Here is a 21,360-nt window from a genome sequence, read left to right as displayed (position 1 = left end):
GGCGTGGTACGGCTAATAAGGATCAATTGCACATGCTAAGAACTACAATTGCAGTGCCCAATAGCTGTAATTTACATTGTTGGTGATTGCAATTATATAACTGAATGTATTATTTGTTTGATTTTCATCAACAGCAGATATTAATAGTAACAGAGCACTTCAAAATTCAGTAGTATATTGTGGATGCATCTTATTTCTATAGTACTGCACCAAAACTACTGGAAAGTAGCTTGAGCATATTTTCCAAGCTCTACCGTTTTGTGAACTCAAATTTGAGTATTCTGTATGTGAGAAAATTATATATCACAGAGAAACCAGCCATCACCTGAAATTGACTTCACTTCTGGTTTGTGACTTTAACTACACTGAAGACCGATGTTATTGCAAAAATCAATCATGTTATAGGTTTGGGAAAGAAGAATATTGTTGATGATACTAACAGTTTGCCTATGTAGTATAGGTTGCCAAGTATAGGAGGAACCGGCCCCACCAGTTCATTCTCGCTAAGGTCTCTGAGAAACAATTTCGGACAAAAGATTTCATTATGGGCTAGTAAAGATAAAGAGATCAATAAGCATGGATTCTAGTGTCTCTTTTTGTACTCACCGGACAGCAAGAGCCTACATGACGCCAATCACTTCTGGAATTTTGCCAATCAGTCTATTTTCTTGAAGTGACCTGTAAAACAACAATGCAAGGATCAAACAGAAGGACTACATGGTACATATATATGAGGACATAAGTCTGCTGAAGTATAGAAGATTTGAATTGTATGCATATTTATCTAATTCTATTGATATTATGATGCAGGAGAAGTTGATAACAACAATGGCAGTGTACGTGTAACAAAGAAAACTAAGAAGAGAAAAGTCAACAATTGAGAAAACAAGGAACAACATATGGAAGTGCAAATTACCAATCAAAAGGAAGCGTGCAGTCCAGTTTAATTTATGTAATTGTCTTGGAAGAAACATGTGACAATTCTCATCTTGTATACCGGTCCAACTCTGCAACAGTTCAGTTCAGTTATTAAAAAACCTGAGCATTAGAGCAATATTATTCATCATCAAACAATCTAAATGATAGTACAATTGGACTATGAAAGTAAAGAGTTTTCCTAGCACAAGCTTTCTGAACATATGTTTTTCCTGCTTAATCAAATGTAAAAAGGAAAACAAAATAGTGGGAAAGTTATATCTAAAGACTGGATATTGCACATGTTAAACACCATAATTGCAGAAATTTAGGTGTGCAATTTACTACTTATAAATGTGCAATCAAGAAATGGATATTAAACACAGCTTTCCTGTACAGTATATGCAACACATAGTTAAAAGATGTGAGCTCCTATTATTCTACTACAACAGCCAAGAAGAGGAGCCAAGAAGAGGATACTATAGACTACAACTATTCAAAATTCAGCTGGTGTACAAACCTCAGCAATGGCTGCTGAAACGATCTCTCCATGCTTCTTCAGAACCATGGTGTACAACCCTTCGTAGCTTAGCCATTTAAATTCAGACCTGTTCGTTCAAGCAAGAAACATCTTCTATATAAGCGACAGAATCAAGACCTAATATATAACTGAATGACATCTCAGGGTCAGTACAAAAATGTGCACGTCTCACTCTGACTCAAAAAGACTTACCCAAGGCTATACACAGCTTGGTGGAGCATGTCAATCCTTGTCCACCCATCCTTCACTGGGTTGAAGCACTCATTGAGCACGCCGAGCACCACCGCAAGCTTCATGTTGCATTCCTTGAGAGCTGGCCGATTCCTCTTTCTGAATCCTTTAGAGCGCCCACGAGAATCTATCCCCGGTAGGGTTCATTACGCCTGTCACTTCTGATAGCTGAGCAGAGAGCTGAAACATGCATCCAAACAAAAAAAGGCACCATGTTCAGTTTATATAACACAAGAAGGAGAAACTCTGGATTACAGATCAAATAACAGTTAAACTCCACACACCAACAGAGATTCAGTTAAAAACAAAACAACAAAGAAGGAGAAACTCTAAATTTCATGGGTACTGGATGCTGATTTCTTCATGCATAATAGGTTTGGTTTGTCTATGGATTGCTCTTGGTTTAAATTTAAAATTGCATTTGTTCTATGCCTCAGGATCTCAAACTGAAACTCTAAACATGTTAAGGTCTCTCCGGCCCTGATACTCTGAACATACCAATTTCTGTTTACTGTGATCACTAACCTCATCCAATACATTTATTGGTAAGAGGTACTTGCTCCAATTCTTTTTCCATCTGTTTTGCTGGAAGATCAGAAACACAGTATTTTTTCTGCATAAGTTCCTGTACCATATGAATGCTATGGTAGCTCAGTAGCAGCAAGGTCCTCTTTCCTATTAAAAAAAGGTGCTCTTCCATGGACTTTCGTTTAAAGACACTACAGAGTTTTGTTGAGATAGATGTATTTCTATGCATGTTTTGCAAATGGTTTAACCATTTATTTTGTTATCTTTCTTTTGGTTTATGAACAATTTACATGAAAGGCAGAGAACATTTTTTGAGGATAATACATGAAGCTACAGTATGTTAGGAGTCTCAGCTCATAAAAACCAAAAAGCTTTCCTATTTGTCTCATCTACCTAGACATACCTTCTTATCAGATAAATGTCCTATCAGAAAATGCTCCGATAGTAGTAATCATGTAATATTCCTATAATAAGATAACACCTTGCTATATGCAGGTTGTCAATTTCAGCTAGAAGTGTTTGGTTAAACTTGGTAGGGACAGATTGTAGGGTTTAGTTACATGAACTTGTAGGAATAAGCCAATGAGCTCAGCTGGGAAGTTACAAAATATCAGTATTTGAAGATGGAATACTTATTTCAGGATGTATGATCTTTGTTTTATTGGTAAAGAATGTGTGATCCTTGGTCCTATCCATTGTCATTATGCACTTCCGATTTTGCATATACAGTCCATGTTGTTTGGCGTCACTTTAATAATCCAGACCCCATGTTGAATATATTTAACTATAGTTAGGAGTTAATATAAATCTGAAGTCAGGGTTCTGCTTCCGTTAATCACTATTTTGTAACAAATATACATTATCTATAGTTTGCTATCTATTCTTTCTAAAATTGTAAATAAAATCCAAGGGACAATAAAATCATATTCTGTATGCATATATATTTTTCCTCAGCTGTCACCACCTGAAAACAGAGAACACAAAGCACAGAGTTGCTGCCGCCACCTGAAAACAGAGAACACAAAGCACAGACGAGTTGCTGCCGCTCGCTCAGCTTCAGATGAACTTGTGATACTACTTGTTCAAAGAGCAAGAAACCGATTTCAGAGATACCAACGAGGATGCCCATTCCTGGATTCTCCTCGTTGCCCAAACACAAAGAAACAGAGCTGCCAGGAGTAGTAATCCGGAGCATAATGGCTGGCTGGTCCTGCCGTTGCCCGACCATCGTAGCAAAACCAGCAAGCAGAAGCAGTTTGCAGCTGCTGCATCTCATTGAGTTGGAGTTGGAGAGGAGGAGAAGAGTTCAAGCCAATCAATAATTGGTGGATGCAGCTACCATGCCACACTCTGCATCCACCTGTGGCCTTCTGCTACTAGTACTGGCCGATGGTGTATCCATGGATCCATTGACACTTCTACCTCTAGCTCAGCCTAGCCCTAATCTGAACTGCATCAGTTTTACTCCTCCAGAAGTGTAACGGAAATCAGTGGGGACTACAGAAGAAAGGATGGGAGCAATTGGAGCAAGCGAGCAGGATGTGGATCAGTGGATGTGCAACAGGGTTCAGTTGGGCTAGCTTCTGTTCGATACAAACGGACAAGGAGATGAGGAGTCACGCGCTCAGAATAGAATCTTTCTAGGCGGTTCTTCCCCATTCTACCTCCTCCCTCTCCATTTGAAACAATTATACCAACAACCTCATCATGCAAAACTACATCTACAGATCGACATTTAACTAAAAAACATATGAGCTCACCCCTAAAAACAGGTCAGCAAGGACCATTGCTCAACTTAGCTACGAATCCACTTCTTACAAGCAATCCAAACCGAAACCACTAAAAAATCAAAGAGGACCAAATCGAATCAGCAGCGACAAGGGATTTTCAAGCAACAAACCTCAACGGAGCGTGCGGGGAACGCAGGTAGGTGCCGATCTCAAGCTATGGCGGAGACGAGCGAGCCGTGGGCGGCATCTTGCAGGCAGCATCTTTAGGCGGGGCGCGGGCACGGCATTTGAAGCTAGGGTGCTTGTCGTGGAGCGACGGAATCCGAGGCCGGCCGGGGGCTACGCGCGGCACGCGCTCGTCCGAGTGACCGAGCTGGCGGCGACGGCTTCCGAGTGAGAAGATGGGGAGGGGAGAGAGGGAGATGCCAGCGCGGGCGGCAGTGGGCGCTCGCGGCGCTGCCGTGGCGTGGGATGGGGGAGGTCCGCGGCGAGCTCGATCGGTGTTAGCGGGTGCAGTCGAGCCCGATCGGACCCAATAAGAACCAAACAAAAGCAAACGAGCGCACGGATCGCAAGCTCCGTCGGAGGCGTAGCCCAGGATTCAGGCGACTGAGGAATAGCAAATATGTTTAAATATAATTTAGGTCATCAAATTTGTTCGGTTGTGCCATCGGAGTCTCTAAATCATGAATTATCTGTTTAGATTATCAATCTATGTTAGGATCTTAGAGTGAGTTTAAATAGGTCTAGATCCGTACCCATATATACTGATGTGGTATGCTAACAGTATGTGGCACCACATGTCAACTTCATCTAACTTCTCCATCCTCTCTATCCTCTGAGCTCCCTCTCTTCTTTAGTTAGCTGACGGCTCTGGACCAACATAGCTTAGGAGACACGGTCGGGCTGGTAATGACATAGCTGGGGCAACCGGCTGGAGGCTTGGGGCGCTACACCCCATGGATTTTATGGAGATGTTCTTGCGTACGAATACGGGTCAACACCCATTCAGACCGGCTCTAAGACCTGGACATAGATTGAGGATCTGTACGGACGATTTACATGTCTAGTGACCAGAATGATACAACTAAACAAGTCTGAGAACCTAAACAGATGATTTGCATGTCTAGAAACCATAATAATCACTAGTAGAGAACAGACCTTTGATCCTCGGCCAAAATAGACTCTAGTCCCGGAATTTTTTTGCGCCCGGGACTAGAGATACCTTTAGTCCCGGTTGGTGGCTCCAACCGGGACTAAAGGTCCCTGCCCAACGGCTACTGCGCCAGACAGAGGTGGCAGGGACCTTTAGTCCCGGTTGGAGCCACCAACCGAGACTAAAGGTATACTTTTACTCCCGGTTGGTGGCTCCAACCGGGAGTAAAGATCTACTCCTGGGCCGTGGCTGCGCCCGGGGTTGAAAAGTTATCTTTAGTCCCGGTTGGAGCCACCAACCGGGACTAAAGGTCCCCCCTTTATATCCCGGCCGTCTCCTTCCTCCCCGAGCCCGAGCTCAGCACATTTTGAAGCTCACTGCACTAGTGTTCTTGCTTCCTCCCTCCCTCCATTGTTCCTCCATCTATTCTTTGATTCCTCCGTCGATTTCTTCGATTCCTCCGTCGATTCTTCAGTTGTAAAGGTTACCAACCTCATACTCTCATTTTTCACCATTGTCTTATCTCATTTTGTTCACTATATATATGGTTCTTTATTGTGGTTTTTTTTTCATTTGTAAGCAATTTGAGCTCAAAATCACTTCAAGCTTGCATATTTACATGAAAGAATGTTAAAGTAGCTAGTTGAACTTGTGGACCGTGTTCATCTCGGCGACCATGTTCTCTGCCGAGCGGTAACGGACGTCAAGGAGGAGCTTTGATTCTACGAGGGAGAGCGGCAACGGTCGTGGAAGACCGTGTTCCCTTCCTCGTAGAATCGGAGCTCTTCCGTGGCCAAGTACGGTGCCGTCCGGTGGAGAAATGCTCGCCGAGATGATCACATAAGCAAGTTCAACTAGTACAGATGGTTATTTATTCACATGTCCTGATATCGTCGCAGTAGTCTGTCAATCACCGTACTTTTTATTTTAACTTTTTATGAAATGAAAAACTTAGAAAATAGTTAGAAAATTATAGAAATCCGTACTAGTTGAACTTGCAGACCGTGTTCAGCTCGGCGAGCATGTTCTCTATCGAGCAGTAACGGACATTAAGGAGGAGCTTTGATTCTACGAGGGAGAGCGACAACGGTCGTGGAAGACCGTGTTTCCTTCCTCGTAGAATCGGAGCTCTTCTTTGACCAAGTACGGTGCCGTCCGATGGAGAAATACTCGCCGAGATGATCACGTAAGCAAGTTCAACTAGTACGGATGGTTATTTATTCACATGTCCCGATATCGTCGCAGTAGTCTGTCAATCACCGTACTTTTTATTTTAACTTTTTATGAAATGAAAAACTTAGAAAATAGTTAGAAAATTATAGAAAATCCGTACTAGTTGAACTTGCGGACCGTGTTCATCTCGGCGAGCATGTTCTCTGTCGAGCGGTAACGGACATCAAGGAGGAGCTTTGATTCTACGAGGGAGAGCGACAACGGTCGTGGAAGACCGTGTTCCCTTCCTCGTAGAATCGGAGCTCTTCCTTGACCAAGTACGGTGCCGTCCGGTGGAGAAATGATCGCCGAGATGATCACGTAAGCAAGGTCAACTAGTACGGATGGTTATTTATTAAAATATGTTTTTGAGCTATAGTGTATTAAAAAATGAGTATAGAGATATAGATAATTTTATAGTTTCTTAATTTTATTTGTTTATAAAATGAGAAATTTATAGTGTATTAAAAAATGAGTATAGAGAGTAGATGACAACTGCTTCATTGTTTAGAGATATAGATAATTTTATAGTTTCTTAATTTTATTTGTTTATAAAATGAGAAATTTATAGTGTATTAAAAAATGAGTATAGAGAGTAGATGGTAACTGCTTCCGGGTCATTGGCCTCTCATGGGTTTCCAAAGCGACTTAGGCCGGGCCTCCCTCTCATTCCATGCGGCAAGTGTCGTGATGAGACGAAGATTGTGATGGAGTACCGAGTGAAGAAGGAGGGTCCCAACAAGGATCGTATCTTCTACAAGTGTCCGGATCGCAATGTGAGTTATTTTATCGTATTTAATGATTATGGTTAGTTTATACCTATTTTCATAATGGTTGTGATTAAAGTTCTAATTTTTTGTTTTAATTTTAGTGGGATGGCAGTGGACGATGTTCATGCTTCTACTGGGAGGAAGAGTATGTTGAACTCGTGCAAAAATATCTTGCACAATAGGTAGATACGCGGCTAATGAGGCAGTGATCCAGTCGAAGAAGTGTAACACCTCGGGTGTTAGCCTTGCATAACTTGACTTGCATAACATGAGCATGATCATCAAGCATTCATAAACAAGCATTTACAATTGAAACATTTGATTAAAACATCTGCAACGTTTGCTTGTTATCGCATGTTTCTTGAACATATGCAACTTTTCTCATTATTTCATGTCTCCATGTGTATATGCATATGATCATGAGTGTACACATGTACTTGGTGGATGTGAGTCACACAAACATGTAGCAACACCTAGGTTAGCAAATAGGACTTTGTTCATGGTCACCTTTCATGAACCAACACTTAAGCTTTCATGTGATTACACTAACTAGCTCTATGAGTGACCACTACATGAAATGATTGAATGACCTTGCAAATTGCTTAAACATGTTTAGAGTATCTTTATGAACAATGTTGATATTCATGGTTAGGGGTAATTAGGTCATTAAGCTATGCTTTGAAGTGTATCATCATTTAAATGTGACATGTTTGACTAAGTTTGAACTAGGTGCTAGAGACCTTGCATGGATGAGGTCACTAAAGCAAAGTTGTAGTGTTTGGCAAGGGGGAACAACTTTTATTTTTAGGTCATTGACTGATTTAGCTTCTAACATGATTGAATTTGGATCACAAAAATCATCAAAGCACTGATTCCAACACTTAGCAAATTTCACCAAGTCTTTTTCGGTTGACAGCTGACAAGCTCGATTTTGGATGGATTTTTCTCAGCACTAGTTGTGAATTAGCACTGGGTCCTTAAATAGAAATTTGAGCTGGAACATAGGTGTACAATTTTGGTTTAGATTATGCGCGCTAATTCTTCACGTATTGGAAGATCGAGCTTCGCAAAAACACGCTGTCAGGCTTCTTCGTGGACTCTGAACCGACTGAATCGGGCGATTCAGTGGCCGACCGCCTTCAGGCCATGGCCGCCGCGTGGAGGAGAAGAGTCCGTGCGTCGCCTCTGCTCTGCCCAGCCAGACCACGTCGGACCAGTGAGCGCCTTCAACACCCCCGCGCTCGCCCGCATCGCCCTGCGCTTCCCATTTCGCTTTTCTGGCTTTCTCCTTCACCGCAACGCAGCCGCCGAGCGTCCGCCACGCCATCGCCGTCGCAGATGCTCCGCCAAGCTCGCCTACGCTCACCACCACTCCATTCGCCAATCAGTCGTGCTCGCAGCTTCGCCTCAACCATCCCCACCGTTTCCACCTTGCAACGCCCCCATCTGTGCCCTAGGTGAGCCATGTTTAGCTTTGCGCCGTCACGGATACGCCCTCACCGTAGTGCCGCCATGGCCTCTGCAGTGGCCGTGCTTCTTCGGAGTAGCTCCTGCCGTCTAGGTTGCTTAGTCACAGTCGCAGGGTTGCCGTAGTTCTGTAGAGAACGTCGCTTGGCTTCGCCGTGGCCGGAAACGGCCGCCACACGTCGAGCAGCGCCGCCGTGCCGCCATGGCCGACACCGTCGTCCTTCGCGCCGGTGATTCGCCCGCCTAGATAGCCTAGCGTGTGCGCAAGGTCTAGAGGGTCACCGTAGACTAGGTGCCATCGTCGGTGAAGCTCACCGGCGATGAGCCGTGGCCGAACAGCATCGTTCCAGCGTCGCTGCCCTGCTTTGTTCCGCTGGCGCGTGGGGTCAACTGACCGGTGGACCCCAGTTGCCAGTGACTATAGGGCAGAAAGATAGTGCATTTGTTTCCTGTGTTATGTGCAACTTTGAAAATTTATAAGTGGAGCTGTGTAGATCATAAATTTGTGAACTAAATTTCGTAGTGTTCCTTAGGGAGTGTAGTATATATGAAAAAATGATACTAGCATTTGCAGTAGAAATTTTGGGAGATTTAAATAGAGATTTGAAATGTGTTTTTGAATGCATGTAAATTTATTTATTATATATCTAGAGTTCCTGTGCTCCAAAAATTATGAAATTTTTGTGGTAAGCTATTCTTGTCATGTATGAACTCTGGTAAAAATTTGAGGATCAGTGCATGTGTAGATTTATAGTTATAGATTTTTCTTTTATAAATAGTTAATCCTTGTATGAATTTTTATAAATTATTTATGAATCCAAAATTCATGAAATTTGTTGGGGGTAATCCTAGTACCATAAGGATGCTAAGAAAAATAGGAAATCTATTGCTTGACACTTTTCACTAGGGTTTTCTATTTATGCTACTTTAAGCCTTTCTGTCTTATCATTTTTGTATAGAGTGTTTTATTGAATAAAATGGCATGAAACTTTTACAGTAGTCCTTTGATAGCATTAGTAAGGCACTGTAAAGTTTTAAGAATTTTTGATGCACATTTGATATATATTTATTATTTAACCTATGTATCCAAATAAAATAATAAAGGCATATAAAGGAATAGTTTAGGCTTCACCATTATATTATCTTGAATGTATTTGGTATGCTTAAACTGTTGGTAGGCTTTATGTTGTCAAACTTTGAGGGATTACATGAAGTAGAAGTATTATTGCTTTAAAATGCAAATTTAAAAGGATTCCAGACAGATTCTGTAGTTTGATAAGTTGCATGATAGGGATGATGTTTGCTGTAAAAATGACTAATAACAAAGTTGTAGATAATTTGATAAGCTTTCCATAAAGTCTAGGATCACTGTATTTGGATTAGTGGAACTCCAGTTATGAGTGAAACAAGTAGCTGCTGTTTTGTGATATAGTAGATGCATTGTGGAAATAGTTAATTAAATAATCGAGAAGAGATATGCACCTACTCAATAAACATGATGCACTTGTTAACACCATGCTGTTACGAATACTTATATGAATGCATTCATCATGTGTCATCATGCTATACTTGTACGCATGTATGCATTCGCAATACCTTATGCCATATTCATGCATCTAGGATCGGAGGAAGAGATAACGTTGCTAGAATTCGACGAAGCAGAGGAAGGGGACCAGCAGAAGAATCCTCAAGCTGCAGCTCCCGAAGGCGTGGAGTAGAATCCTGAAGAGCTTCCGGAGTGTCCTGACCACCGCCCTACTTCCTTTCTGCGAGGCAAGCCCCGGAGCATTCTAAGTCTCCCAGTATTTTACAAATGTTTACTTAAGTACTTATGATTGATGCATTAGGTTATAAGAGTTGAATAGAACCACTTGGTGCATATACATTCCTTGTACAGATATTACACCTTTAACCGGTATAGATCTAGGATCGAATATATGCTTAGCCATGCTTAGACCGGTAGAAGTCGGGTGATGTCCTGTCACCTACGAGATATAGGTGGATACCGGAGCACGATTAGCTATATTTGCTATCGTAGAACAGAACCATGGGGTAAAAGAAAATCGAGACCGGACGGGATGTCGATAGAGAAGCAACAAGACATGTAGGTCTTGGGTGTGGATCTATCCCCGTCTATGTCGATTAAGGACCATACCGTTGTTGGCGCTTCTGACAAGATTGAACGCATGCCTCTCACTTAGCTGGCCGGATAACTCGTTCCGACCGCGAAGCCGAGTAATTCAACTCAGGCTGGGCCCTGTTTTGTTGTGCGCTCCTTCCGGGGAACGATCAGACTGAGCCCAATGGCAGGCTAGGCCTGAACGTCCTGGCATCTGGTGTTCTAGATTGTGCGGCGCAGTACGGACCTGCGAAATGTAGACCTGAGTTGTACCAAAGGTGACCTAAGGCTACCTTCACGCGGTATGCCTGGGTTTGTGTTAGGAATAAATTCCCAGCTGGTTGAAATTGATTCGAATCGCCGTCTCTCCCGGATAGTGAGAAACTTGGCTAGTCCCAACATCGTAGTAACTGTGCTATGGAACATGATGGTTCGAATGAATATGGAAGTACAATACCTGCTATGGTTATTATTGTATGCTTTTAAATTGATATACCACATGTTTGGCATAGGATAGTTGCTAATCTAGAAATGGATAGTTATAATTAACTTGATAAAGGAATCATAAGGGTCCAACTACGTCAATTGTGTTTATGCAAAATGTTGTCAAGCTACGTCCACTTATGCAGCCTTGCATAATCCTTGGAGTCATTTTATTTCTGGTTCATGACGGATAAGTCTAGCTGAGTACCTTCTCGTATTCAGGGATTTATTTTCCCATTGTTGCAGATGGCACTGTGTATCGTGGTTATTGCAAGAGTTGCTTTTATCCCGCCGTGGATGAGGAGTAAGCCTTGGGCAAGCTTCTTTATTAATCCCTATCTTTGCTTTTATGGACCGTGATCCTACTTGGCACTGTATCAAACTATGTTGGAAACTTTATTTTCGAACTTAATTGCTTCCGCTTTATCTATCAAACTCGGTTTGTAATAACTTTTATTCGTACTCTGATGATGAAATGTATCTGTGAACTTTATGTAATATGTGGCATGTATGTTGAATCATGTACGATCTTGGTTGTTTTAAATCGTTTATCGAGACCCGTCGTGGTACTCGATGGACTACCGGGTTTATATGAGTTCAAGTATGACAGTGCGACCGCTTGCGGGCTGCCATTGTACTTGTACTCTTATAAATTGGTCAGTTCTGTGACAAGAAGCCCAAAGATGTTGCCCAATCGGGGGATCTATCTGTTTTAGTTGAGATTGGTCACGAAATCCTTGTGCTCCAGAAATGTATTTTAGCTTTAGTTCTTTTAGTGGTAGTTGGGATTGTCTACATTATAGCGATACTTTCATAAATTTGTACCTTTTGTGGTGGCACGCATGTTGTATAAATAATTAATTATGATCTAGGTTTTAATATGGTATTTATGTCATGTAATGCAGATGAGCCGGCATTGGATGTACAATGTTGATCGCCGCTCCCAAGAGTTCATTGACGGCGTGCATTCTTTGTTACGTGCGGCCGAGGCAAACAAACGCGACAGTTTTATGTGCTGCCCATGTGCCATATGTAAGAATACGGTGGAATATCCTTGCTCAAAGACTCTTCATTCACACTTGTTCAAGTCGGGTTTCATGCCAAACTATATTTGTTGGACAAAGCACAGAGAAACTGGTGTTGTAATGGAAGAAGGTGAAGAAGAACAATGGGACGACAATGATATTATTCCCGATGGTGCGTGCTTCAATGATACTACAATGGGAGAAGCTGAAGAAGAGGTAGCCGCAGAAGATGATCCGGCTGATGATCTTTGTCAGGTCATTCGTGACGCACAAAGAGAATATGAAAGTGAAAAGGAGAAGATCAAGTTCTAGCGGATGCTAGAAGATCACAAGAAATTATTGTACCCAACTTGTGATGCAGGGCAGAAAAAGTTGGGAACCACACTAGAATTGCTGCAATGGAAGGCAAAGAATAGTGTATCTAACAAGAGATTTGGAGAGTTACTAAAAATCCAAAAGAAGATGCTTCCGAAGGACAATGAATTGCCCGCCACTACCTACGAAGTAAAACAAGTTGTCTATCCTATGGGGCTAGAAATCGAGAAGATACATGCATGTCCTAATGACTGCATCCTGTACCATGGCAAAGAGTACGAGAAATTGGATGCATGCCCGGTATGCCATGCATCACGGTATAAGATCAGGCGAGATGACCCTGGTGATGTTGAGGGCGAACGTCCGCGGAAGAAAATCCCTACTAAGGTTATGTGGTATGCTCCTATAATACCATGCTTGAAACGTCTGTTCAGAAATAAAGAACATGCAAAATTGTTGCGATGGCACAAAGAAGACCGTAAGGTAGACAATATGTTGAGACACCCTACTGATGGGTCCCAGTGGAGAGCAATCGATAGAGAATTCTTGGAGTTTGCAAATGATGCAAGAAACTTAAGGTTTGCTTTAAGTACAGATGGTATCAATCCTTTTGGAGAGCAGAACAGTAGTCATAGCACTTGGCCTATTACTCTAAGTATCTACAATATTCCTCCTTGGTTATGCATGAAGCGGAAGTTCATTATGATGCCTGTGCTCATCCAAGGCCCGAAGCAACCTGGCAATGACATCGATGTGTACCTGAGACCACTTATTGATGAACTTCTCATTTTGTGGAATAAAGAAGGTGTATGTGTGTGGGATGAGTACAAACATGAACACTTTGATCTGCGAGCATTGTTGTTCGTAACAATCAATGATTGGCCTGCTCTAAGTAATCTTTCAGGACAGTCAAACAAGGGATATAATGCATGCACACACTGCTTCGGTGATATTAGAGGTGTATTCTTGAAAAAATGTCGAAAGGTCGTGTACCTTGGCCATCGTCGATTTCTTCCTACAAATCACCCTGTAAGAAAGAAAGGCAAGCATTTTAAAGGAAAGGCAGACCACCTGACCAAGCCTCGCAACCGAACCGGTGAGGATGTACTCGATATGGTCAATGATGTGAAAGTCGTCTTTGGAAAAGGACATGGCAGCCAACCTGTTCCGAACGATGCTAATGGTCACACACCCATGTGGAAGAAGAAGTCCATATTTTGGGACCTACCCTATTGGCAAGTCCTAGAGGTTCGTAGCTCGATCGACGTGATGCACCTGACGAAGAATCTTTGTGTGAACTTGCTAGGCTTCATGAGTGTGTATGGAAAGCCTAAGGACACATTTGAAGCACAACAGGACCTGCGTTGTTTGAGAGAAAGAGACAACCTGCATCCAGAGAAGACAGATGATGGACGCCATTACTTACGTCCTGCCAGCTACACTCTAAGCAAAGAGGAGAAGGAAATCATGTTTGAATGCTTAAACAACATCAAGGTACCATCTAGATTCTCCTCGAATATAAAGGGTATTATAAATGTGCTAGAGAAGAAATTCTGTAACTTAAAGTTCCATGACTGTCACGTTCTCATGATGCAATTACTTCTAGTTGCATTAAGAGGAATTCTACCTCCAAATGTACGTCTAGCCACCATGAAGCTATGTGCATTCCTCAATGCAATTTCTCAGAAGGCAATTGATTCAACTGATCTAGCTAAACTACAGAATGATGTGGTTCAATGTCTCGTCAGCTTTGAGTTGGTGTTCCCTCCTTCCTTCTTTGATATCATGACACACCTCCTAGTTCACCTAGTCAAGGAGATTTTCATTCTTGGTCCTGTGTTCCTACACAACATGTTCCCCTTAGAGAGATTCATGAGAGTCCTGAAGAAATATGTTCACAACCGTGCTCGCCCAGAAGGAAGCATCGCCAAGGGCTATGGAACAGAAGAGGTCATTGAGTTCTGTGTTGACTTTATTCCTGACCTTGACTCGATTGGTGTTCCTAAATCGAGACATGAGGGGAGACTAAGCGGAAAGGGGACACTATGGAGGAAAACATATATTGGTACAGATGATGATTATTTCAATAAAGCGCACTACACAGTTCTACAGAACTCCTCTTTGGTAGATCTGTATATTGAGACACACAAGGATCTCTTACGATTCGAGTTTCCAGGGAAGACTGAAGCTTGGATTACGCATAAGCACATGGAAACTTTCGACGGCTGGTTGCGAAAAAATGTCAAGGTGATGAGAGCATCCATGAGCAACTGTATTTATTGGCTATGCAACCATCATGGCATATCGTCACATACAAAGGGTACGAGATAAATGGGAACATATTCTACACAGTAGCCCAAGATAAAAGGAGTACCAACAAAAACAGTGGTGTCCGCATAGATGCCACAGACCCGAATGGGAATAAGCAGACATATTATGGACGCACAGATGAAATATGGGAACTAGAATATGCACCTACTTTGAAGATCCCATTGTTCAAGTGCCAATGGGTCAAGGTGACCGGAGGCGGGGTAATAGTAGACAACGAGTATGGAATGACAACAGTAGACCTTAGTAATATTGGGTACAAAGACGAACCATTCATCCTTGCCAAAGATGTGAATCAGGTGTTCTATGTCAATGATATGTCTACCAAACCAAAAAGAGGGAAAATGATAATGACTCAACCAAAGAGCCAAAGCTCCACATAGTTCTTTCAGGGAAAAGAGTCATCGTGGGAATTGAGGACAAGTCGGACATGTCAGAAGATTATGAAAATGATGACCAAATTCCGCCCTTCAAAGTGAACAAAGACCCTAGCATCTTGGTAAATGATGAGGACACTCCATGGTTATGACGCGATCATAACCAAGGGACATACGTAAAGAAGAAGTTCACTGCTGTGCCCACTTGATGATATAGTGATGTAATGTAGTATGTGTTTGAGATATTATGTAATAATTGTGAATTCAGATGTTTATTATGTCATGTTTCAAATTAAATCAATGTTTGATTTGGTGGGATTTCTCTCTCAAAAAGGTAAATTAGGATATTGAGTGATGAAAAATTAAAATATTAACGTTAAAATGATGTGAAAACAAATTTCCTGTCTAAAACCAATAGTTTTAATAATTTTAATTAAACACTACATTTTTGCATTAACGAAATAATAAATATTAGTTACATTATGTTTTATAATTGTAACAAAAAATAAAAAAAGTTAGGTTATAGATTTTTCCTATGTGCAATAAAGAAAAAGAAAATCCATATTTTTAATAAAATAATTTTATGCCTTTTATTTAATTTACTATGTATTTAACAAGACTATTGCATTTCTTTTAAAAAAATTTGCTTAAAACACGCAGGAAACGAAACTACAGCCCACCTTTACTCCCAGGTTGGAAGCCCACCCGGGAATAAAGGTGGCCTGCAGTTTCGTGGCCCACCAAAAAAACTTTTACTCCCGGTTGGTAACACGCACCAGGAGTAAAGGACCTTTACTCCCGGTGGGGGGATGGCACCGGAAGTAAAGGGGCATGGCATATATATACCAGTGCCATCTTCTTCCTTGCGTTCTTCGCCGATTCCTCTCCCCCTGCGCCCACGCCACTCGGCCCGCCATACCGAGGACGCCGCCGCCACCTCGCCCGACATCGATCGTCGCCACTGCCTCACGCGCATCCACGGTCCCCACGCCACCCCACGCGCCGATGACCTCGTAGCGCCAGCTGCTGCCCGGCCGCCCCGGCCAGATGCGCGGCCACACCGCCGGTACCCTCGCCCCGGCCAGACGCGTGGCCACACCGCCGGCCGCCCCGAGGTACGCTATGCTTGCTCCGATCCTATTCCATCTCCATGCATGAAACACATGTTTTAGGCAAGTTCACGATCATGGTAACCGTACGTACATGTTGTTCATGTTTTCTTTTCCTACGTGCATGCTTTGATACAGTAGCTACTGAAACTTTGGTTGTCACTTGCATACGTACGTACGTCAACAAATGTGTGTATCGATCACAAACCCAAACGTATACTTAACTAATTTTCATGGCACGTCGCACACGGTGTTCAGACGGGCATTATTCTCTGTCGCGCTAACTATTATAAGAAAGAAAGCGCCAAAGGAACAGAAAAAAATTCCAGTGTATACGCTCCATGCGTTTCTATGTATAAGCGCGATGCGTTTCTATGTATACGGCGGAGCACCGCCGCCCTCGTTCGCCCTAGGGTTTAGGGTTTATACGGTGGAGCACCACCGCCCTCGTTCGCCCTAGGGTTTAGGGTTATGCCGCCCTCGTTCGATCATTTTTGGTGGGTGAAGGTTGGTTTGCAGGTGGTTGTGGATGATATGGCATGCGAGGTGTGTTTTGAAGAGGATGCTCCTGATGTTTGGGAGTTCCAACGCCAAGGGTCGACTTGATGTCTATTTTTTATCGATGTAACGTGTGTTGTTGTATTTGTTGTAAATTTGGCATGTTGTTGTGAACCTCTTTGAGGGTTCCAATCATTGTAAATATTATTTGGAGCTGTTTACTCGACGAGTCAGGATGCAGTGTGATTTTGTTGTCACTTTGGTTTGCAGCAACACCCCCCTTTTCTTTTAGGCGAGGCTCATCGTTTATTGTTCTCAGAAACTTGACGCACAACGATGCCCCCTTTCTTTCAGGCGAGGCTCGCTATTTTTCGTTTAATAAAACCTAATGCATAGCGACGCCCCCTTTTGTTTTAGGCGGGACCGCCGCCAAAACCTACTCGCTTCCTGATTCTTCTTATCATACAAACCAACCTTCACCTATCAAAACCTACTCGTTTAGGGTTTAGGGTTTATACGGTGGAAGATTTTACGCATGTAAGCAAAGATTTGACGTACTATATATTGGTTTTGTTTTTTGAAGCTAGATGGCCGACCCGAGAAACATAGATGAGGAGGAGTTGATGATGAATTTGATCAACACTGGCACTCAAGTTGCCGGCGATGATGGTGCTAAAAATAACATGCAAGAGGATGCAGATGACGGGAGTTAGTACTTAGCTCTTGAACAAAATAAGCAACAACATATTGGCCAAGTATATATTTTTATTATTAGCTATATATATTATCATATGTCTTATGTGTGCTCATGACATTAAAAATAATGTTTATGTTTTGTAGCCCTCTGGATCGACATCAACAACTACAACGAAGAGTAAAAATGTTCAAGGTCCCAAAAAGCCATTGGAGGGCCGCTTCATCATCTCGGAGTTCAATGTGGATACAGGCGAACCAGGGGGGCCAAATAAAATAAAATTCGTGCACCACTGTGGTTACCTTGTATGGGACCAGCTCCCGATCAGTACCCGCAAATGGAAGAAGAAGACCAATGCTCCTCATATCAGTTTTGTCTCCGATCGTGACAAGACGTTAATTTGGAAAGATGTCTTGGTGTATTTCACGCTCCAAACAGATGGTTATGATGATATAATAGATGGTGATGAATTGAAAGAGCGAGTTAGGGATTGGGCAATGAAGAAGATGGCCACCCAGTTTTAGACTTGGAAGAAACACCTATACACGACATATGTCAAGAAGAACATAGCACCAAATTTTACTGTCCCAGGCCCGATCTCAAAGCAGAGGCCCTATTGGGATGAGTTTATACAGTACAAGACTTCGGAAGAGGGTGTGAGTTGGGTGATAAAGAACCAACGTAATGCCCAACAGAAGACATACCACCATAACTTGGGATCAGGTGGCTACCCGACTGCCATTAAGAAGTGGAACAAAATGGAAGCAGACCTTCTTGCCAAGGGTATCACACTAGAATCACTCGAGTGGGGAGAGCGTGCAAAGAATTGGTTTTTTGCTCATGGGGGAACACTGGACTAGGAGATAGGGAAGTGCGTTTATGGCGCAAGACTGCAAGAAGCAGCAGAAAGATTGTTTTATGCTCAGAGAGCTACTGCTAGTGGTGCGTTTAGGCCCAACAGAGAGAAGGATGGGCTGACATACGCCATCGGGACTATTGAACATGGTGGCCAAACTAGAGGCAAAGGAAGTGTCTTGTGGGAGCATGGATTCCCTCAGGATAGACCTTCCTACAGAAGCCGCCAGAGAAAGAAGGAAGAAGAGGCACAGCGGCTCCAGAGGTTGGAGGAAGCGGTGCGTGAAGCACAGGAGCGGGAAAAAAACCTTGAAGCGAGAATGCAGGAGGAAATCAGAAGGCAAGTGAAAATAGCAGTGAGTGCAAGCAAGCAGGCATCAGAGCCAGGAATCAACATTAGCCAATCTGTTTAGTTGAAAAGCAGCTGCGCTTCCACGGAGATACCAAATCAAGGGGACACAGGACTGCGCTTCCCTGTGGATGATGTCACTGAACCTTGTACATCGTGTGAGCTACACATTCCGAAGGGGAATTCCACAATCAAGGTGGCTATCGGTCTTGTTAATCCTATCGACCGAACCAAGACACCAAGGATTCATGGGAATATAATCCAAGAAGGATATGCTACCATCTCGGTAGATAAAGCTAAAAAAGGTTTTAGTGATTTGCCTCTTGACATTCCTGGAGGTGATGGCGAGAAGACTCTAGGAGAAGCAGAGAAGACATTCATTCTATGGCGCAAGCGCTACATCATCATTCTCGGGATGTCGGCTCCACCTCCTCCTGAACTACCTCACCATAGGTACGTGTGGATGAAAACACTACATCATTAATTTATATTGGCTTAAATAATTAACAATCTGCTCATAATAATATGTCATTCCTTTTTTATAGCAGATCCTCCCCCAACCTAAATCCAATTGTTCAATCGCTAGATCATCATAGTGCTCTGTACGATGACATTGTGTTGGAAGGCGAGGCTGCATCCACACCATCTCCAAGGAGGTCTCCAACGCCGTAGCTGCCACCTCCAAGGAGGTCTCCAACGCCGCTGCCACCACCTCCAAGGAGGTCTCCAACGCCTCCCCCGCCCCCGCCTACCAAGAAGCCTAGCAAGAGACCAGCCCCGCAAACGAAGAACCAGTCCCCACTGGCAAAGAAAGCCACCGTGAAACCAAGGGCTATTTCCAAAATAATATCTAAAGAGAAGAAAGAAGGAACTGATGCATATAAAAAAGATATGTCTAGATTATATGACAAACTTAAAAAGAATCAAGAAGCAAGGAGAAACCTGGAGAAACCGTACTTCTTCATAACTCCAGATATTCTAAGAAAAAGGGTGGCTTCTTACCAGCAACAACAGCGGGAATCTCGTAAGCCGTCCAAATCAACGTTAACGGACTATGACCGCACTCTCACCAAGTCAATTGAGGCGGCACAGAAAAAGAAGCGGGCAGGGAAAGGAGTTGCCCAACTCGGACAATAATTGCACCAATCAGTCCCCCCGCTAGTTGTTGGTAATGAATATGGTTCGAATTTAGGATTAATGCATCAGGAAAACATACCTCCGAATGTCGATTTGGATCACCTTGGTGAATTTATTGATGAGACTGGTCTCGACCTTTACTAGATGTTTGGTGATGGAAACATTGAGAGTGCGGCGGAGGTTGATATTTGGAAGAAAAAATTTGTACTAGGCCAGAGTCTATACAACCCTCAAGCCTTATCTGATCTAGGGACGCAAATGTACCTGCTAAACAAGTGGTACATGCAGGCGTCTACCGGTGGAGACTTCTGCGTTGGTGTTAGAATTAGAGACGAACATTGGTTTCGTGGCGATGATGTTATGTATGTTGACTTTGCAGAATTTCATCAACCATGCCACCTGACCTCTCTGGACAAAGTTATCATTAGCTGCTATTGCCTATAAGTAATAATTCTTTCGATCTATTATTAAACTCATCATATGTGTGTATATGCATATAAATTATCCTAACAAGTACTATATATATGCAGATTTACAATGACAGAGCTCAGAAAGGAAGGCTGCAATGAAATTGGTTTTGTTGATCCCCATATAGTATTCAAAGACCCAGTTACTCCAAAGACTAATTGGAAGTCTGAGTCCGAGAGTAACCTCATGAACTTCTTAGTGAACCAACGCCACAAGAAGGATATACTCTTTCCCTACAACTTCAAGTGAGTGTTAATAATGTCGATCATCCTTAATGGCTCATATGTTGATTCTAGTTAATTAATGAGTGTTATGCGTTATATCCTATAAACATATGCAGCAATCACTGGATATTGATGGACATCGATCTGGTGAAAAGTCACTTGATAATCTATGACTCGATGAGAAAACCACAACAAGACTACCAAGATATAATAGATATTATCCAGAGGTAATTTCGGTATCTCTAGCAACTATATATACACACAAAAATGATGATTAACTATATCTGATGACATGGCAAATTTTTTATTGGGCAGTGTTTGGAAAACCTTTATTGAGAAGCAACACATGGGAAAATACAAAGCGCCACTAAATGTAATCCCTTTGAAAGTAAGTCCCCTAAATCGCATCATCTTTATTAATTAAATATATAGCTTTCACTGGATCACCAGATTGGATGACAAATCTTTTTCTCATAAAGTGGTGTCTGAGGCAGGAATAGGAGAACAACTACTGTGGTTACTATGTTTGCAAGTTTATCAAGGTGGTCTCCCAAAGAACTCCTACAGAGAGACTCAAAGTAGGTTAAAAATACACTATATATTCATTTAATTATTATTATTAATTGTGTTACTATGTCTTTATATATATATGTACATATATTAATTTATTTTCCTTTAATTCAAACCTGTAGACTCGATGGTTGGAGGAAAAGGTCATACAGCAAGACCAAATCAAAGCAATTCAAGAGTCTATAGCCGGATTTTTTAATGAGCAGGTCATCGATTCCAAGGACGAGTTCTACTTCGACCCAACACTGCCATGGAAGCC

The 21,360-nt window shown here is 42.4% G+C and overlaps 1 protein-coding gene across 1 annotated transcript; it reads right to left on the bottom strand.

Annotated features, from left to right (window-relative positions):
- Positions 1 to 338: 338 nt before the first annotated feature.
- Positions 339 to 4,457, bottom strand: LOC136485203 (increased DNA methylation 1-like). The gene is made up of 7 exons (XM_066482128.1): positions 4,116 to 4,457; positions 1,649 to 1,867; positions 1,436 to 1,523; positions 917 to 1,007; positions 607 to 678; positions 441 to 512; positions 339 to 365 (listed from the first exon to the last, which is right to left on the bottom strand). The coding sequence occupies exons 2-5, from the start codon at positions 1,750 to 1,752 to the stop codon at positions 656 to 658; spliced, it is 306 nt and encodes a 101-aa protein (XP_066338225.1). The 5' UTR covers positions 1,753 to 1,867; positions 4,116 to 4,457; the 3' UTR covers positions 339 to 365; positions 441 to 512; positions 607 to 655.
- Between the last annotated feature and the right edge of the window lie 16,903 nt (positions 4,458 to 21,360).

Source organism: Miscanthus floridulus, chromosome 10, assembly GCF_019320115.1.
Source record: "Miscanthus floridulus cultivar M001 chromosome 10, ASM1932011v1, whole genome shotgun sequence".
NCBI lineage: Eukaryota > Viridiplantae > Streptophyta > Magnoliopsida > Poales > Poaceae > Miscanthus > Miscanthus floridulus.
Note: the sequence above shows the minus strand (reverse complement) of the source record. Positions and strands in the feature narration are given on the sequence as shown.

Coding starts and splice junctions, on each gene's coding strand:
- LOC136485203 (XM_066482128.1), bottom strand. CDS start 1,752: ATGAAGCTTGCGGTGGTGCTCGGCGTGCTCAATGAGTGCTTCAACCCA. Junction 1,524..1,648: donor CAAGCTGTGTATAGCCTTGG/GTAAGTCTTTTT, acceptor TTGAACGAACAG/GTCTGAATTTAAATGGCTAA. Junction 1,008..1,435: donor TTTCAGCAGCCATTGCTGAG/GTTTGTACACCA, acceptor GAACTGTTGCAG/AGTTGGACCGGTATACAAGA.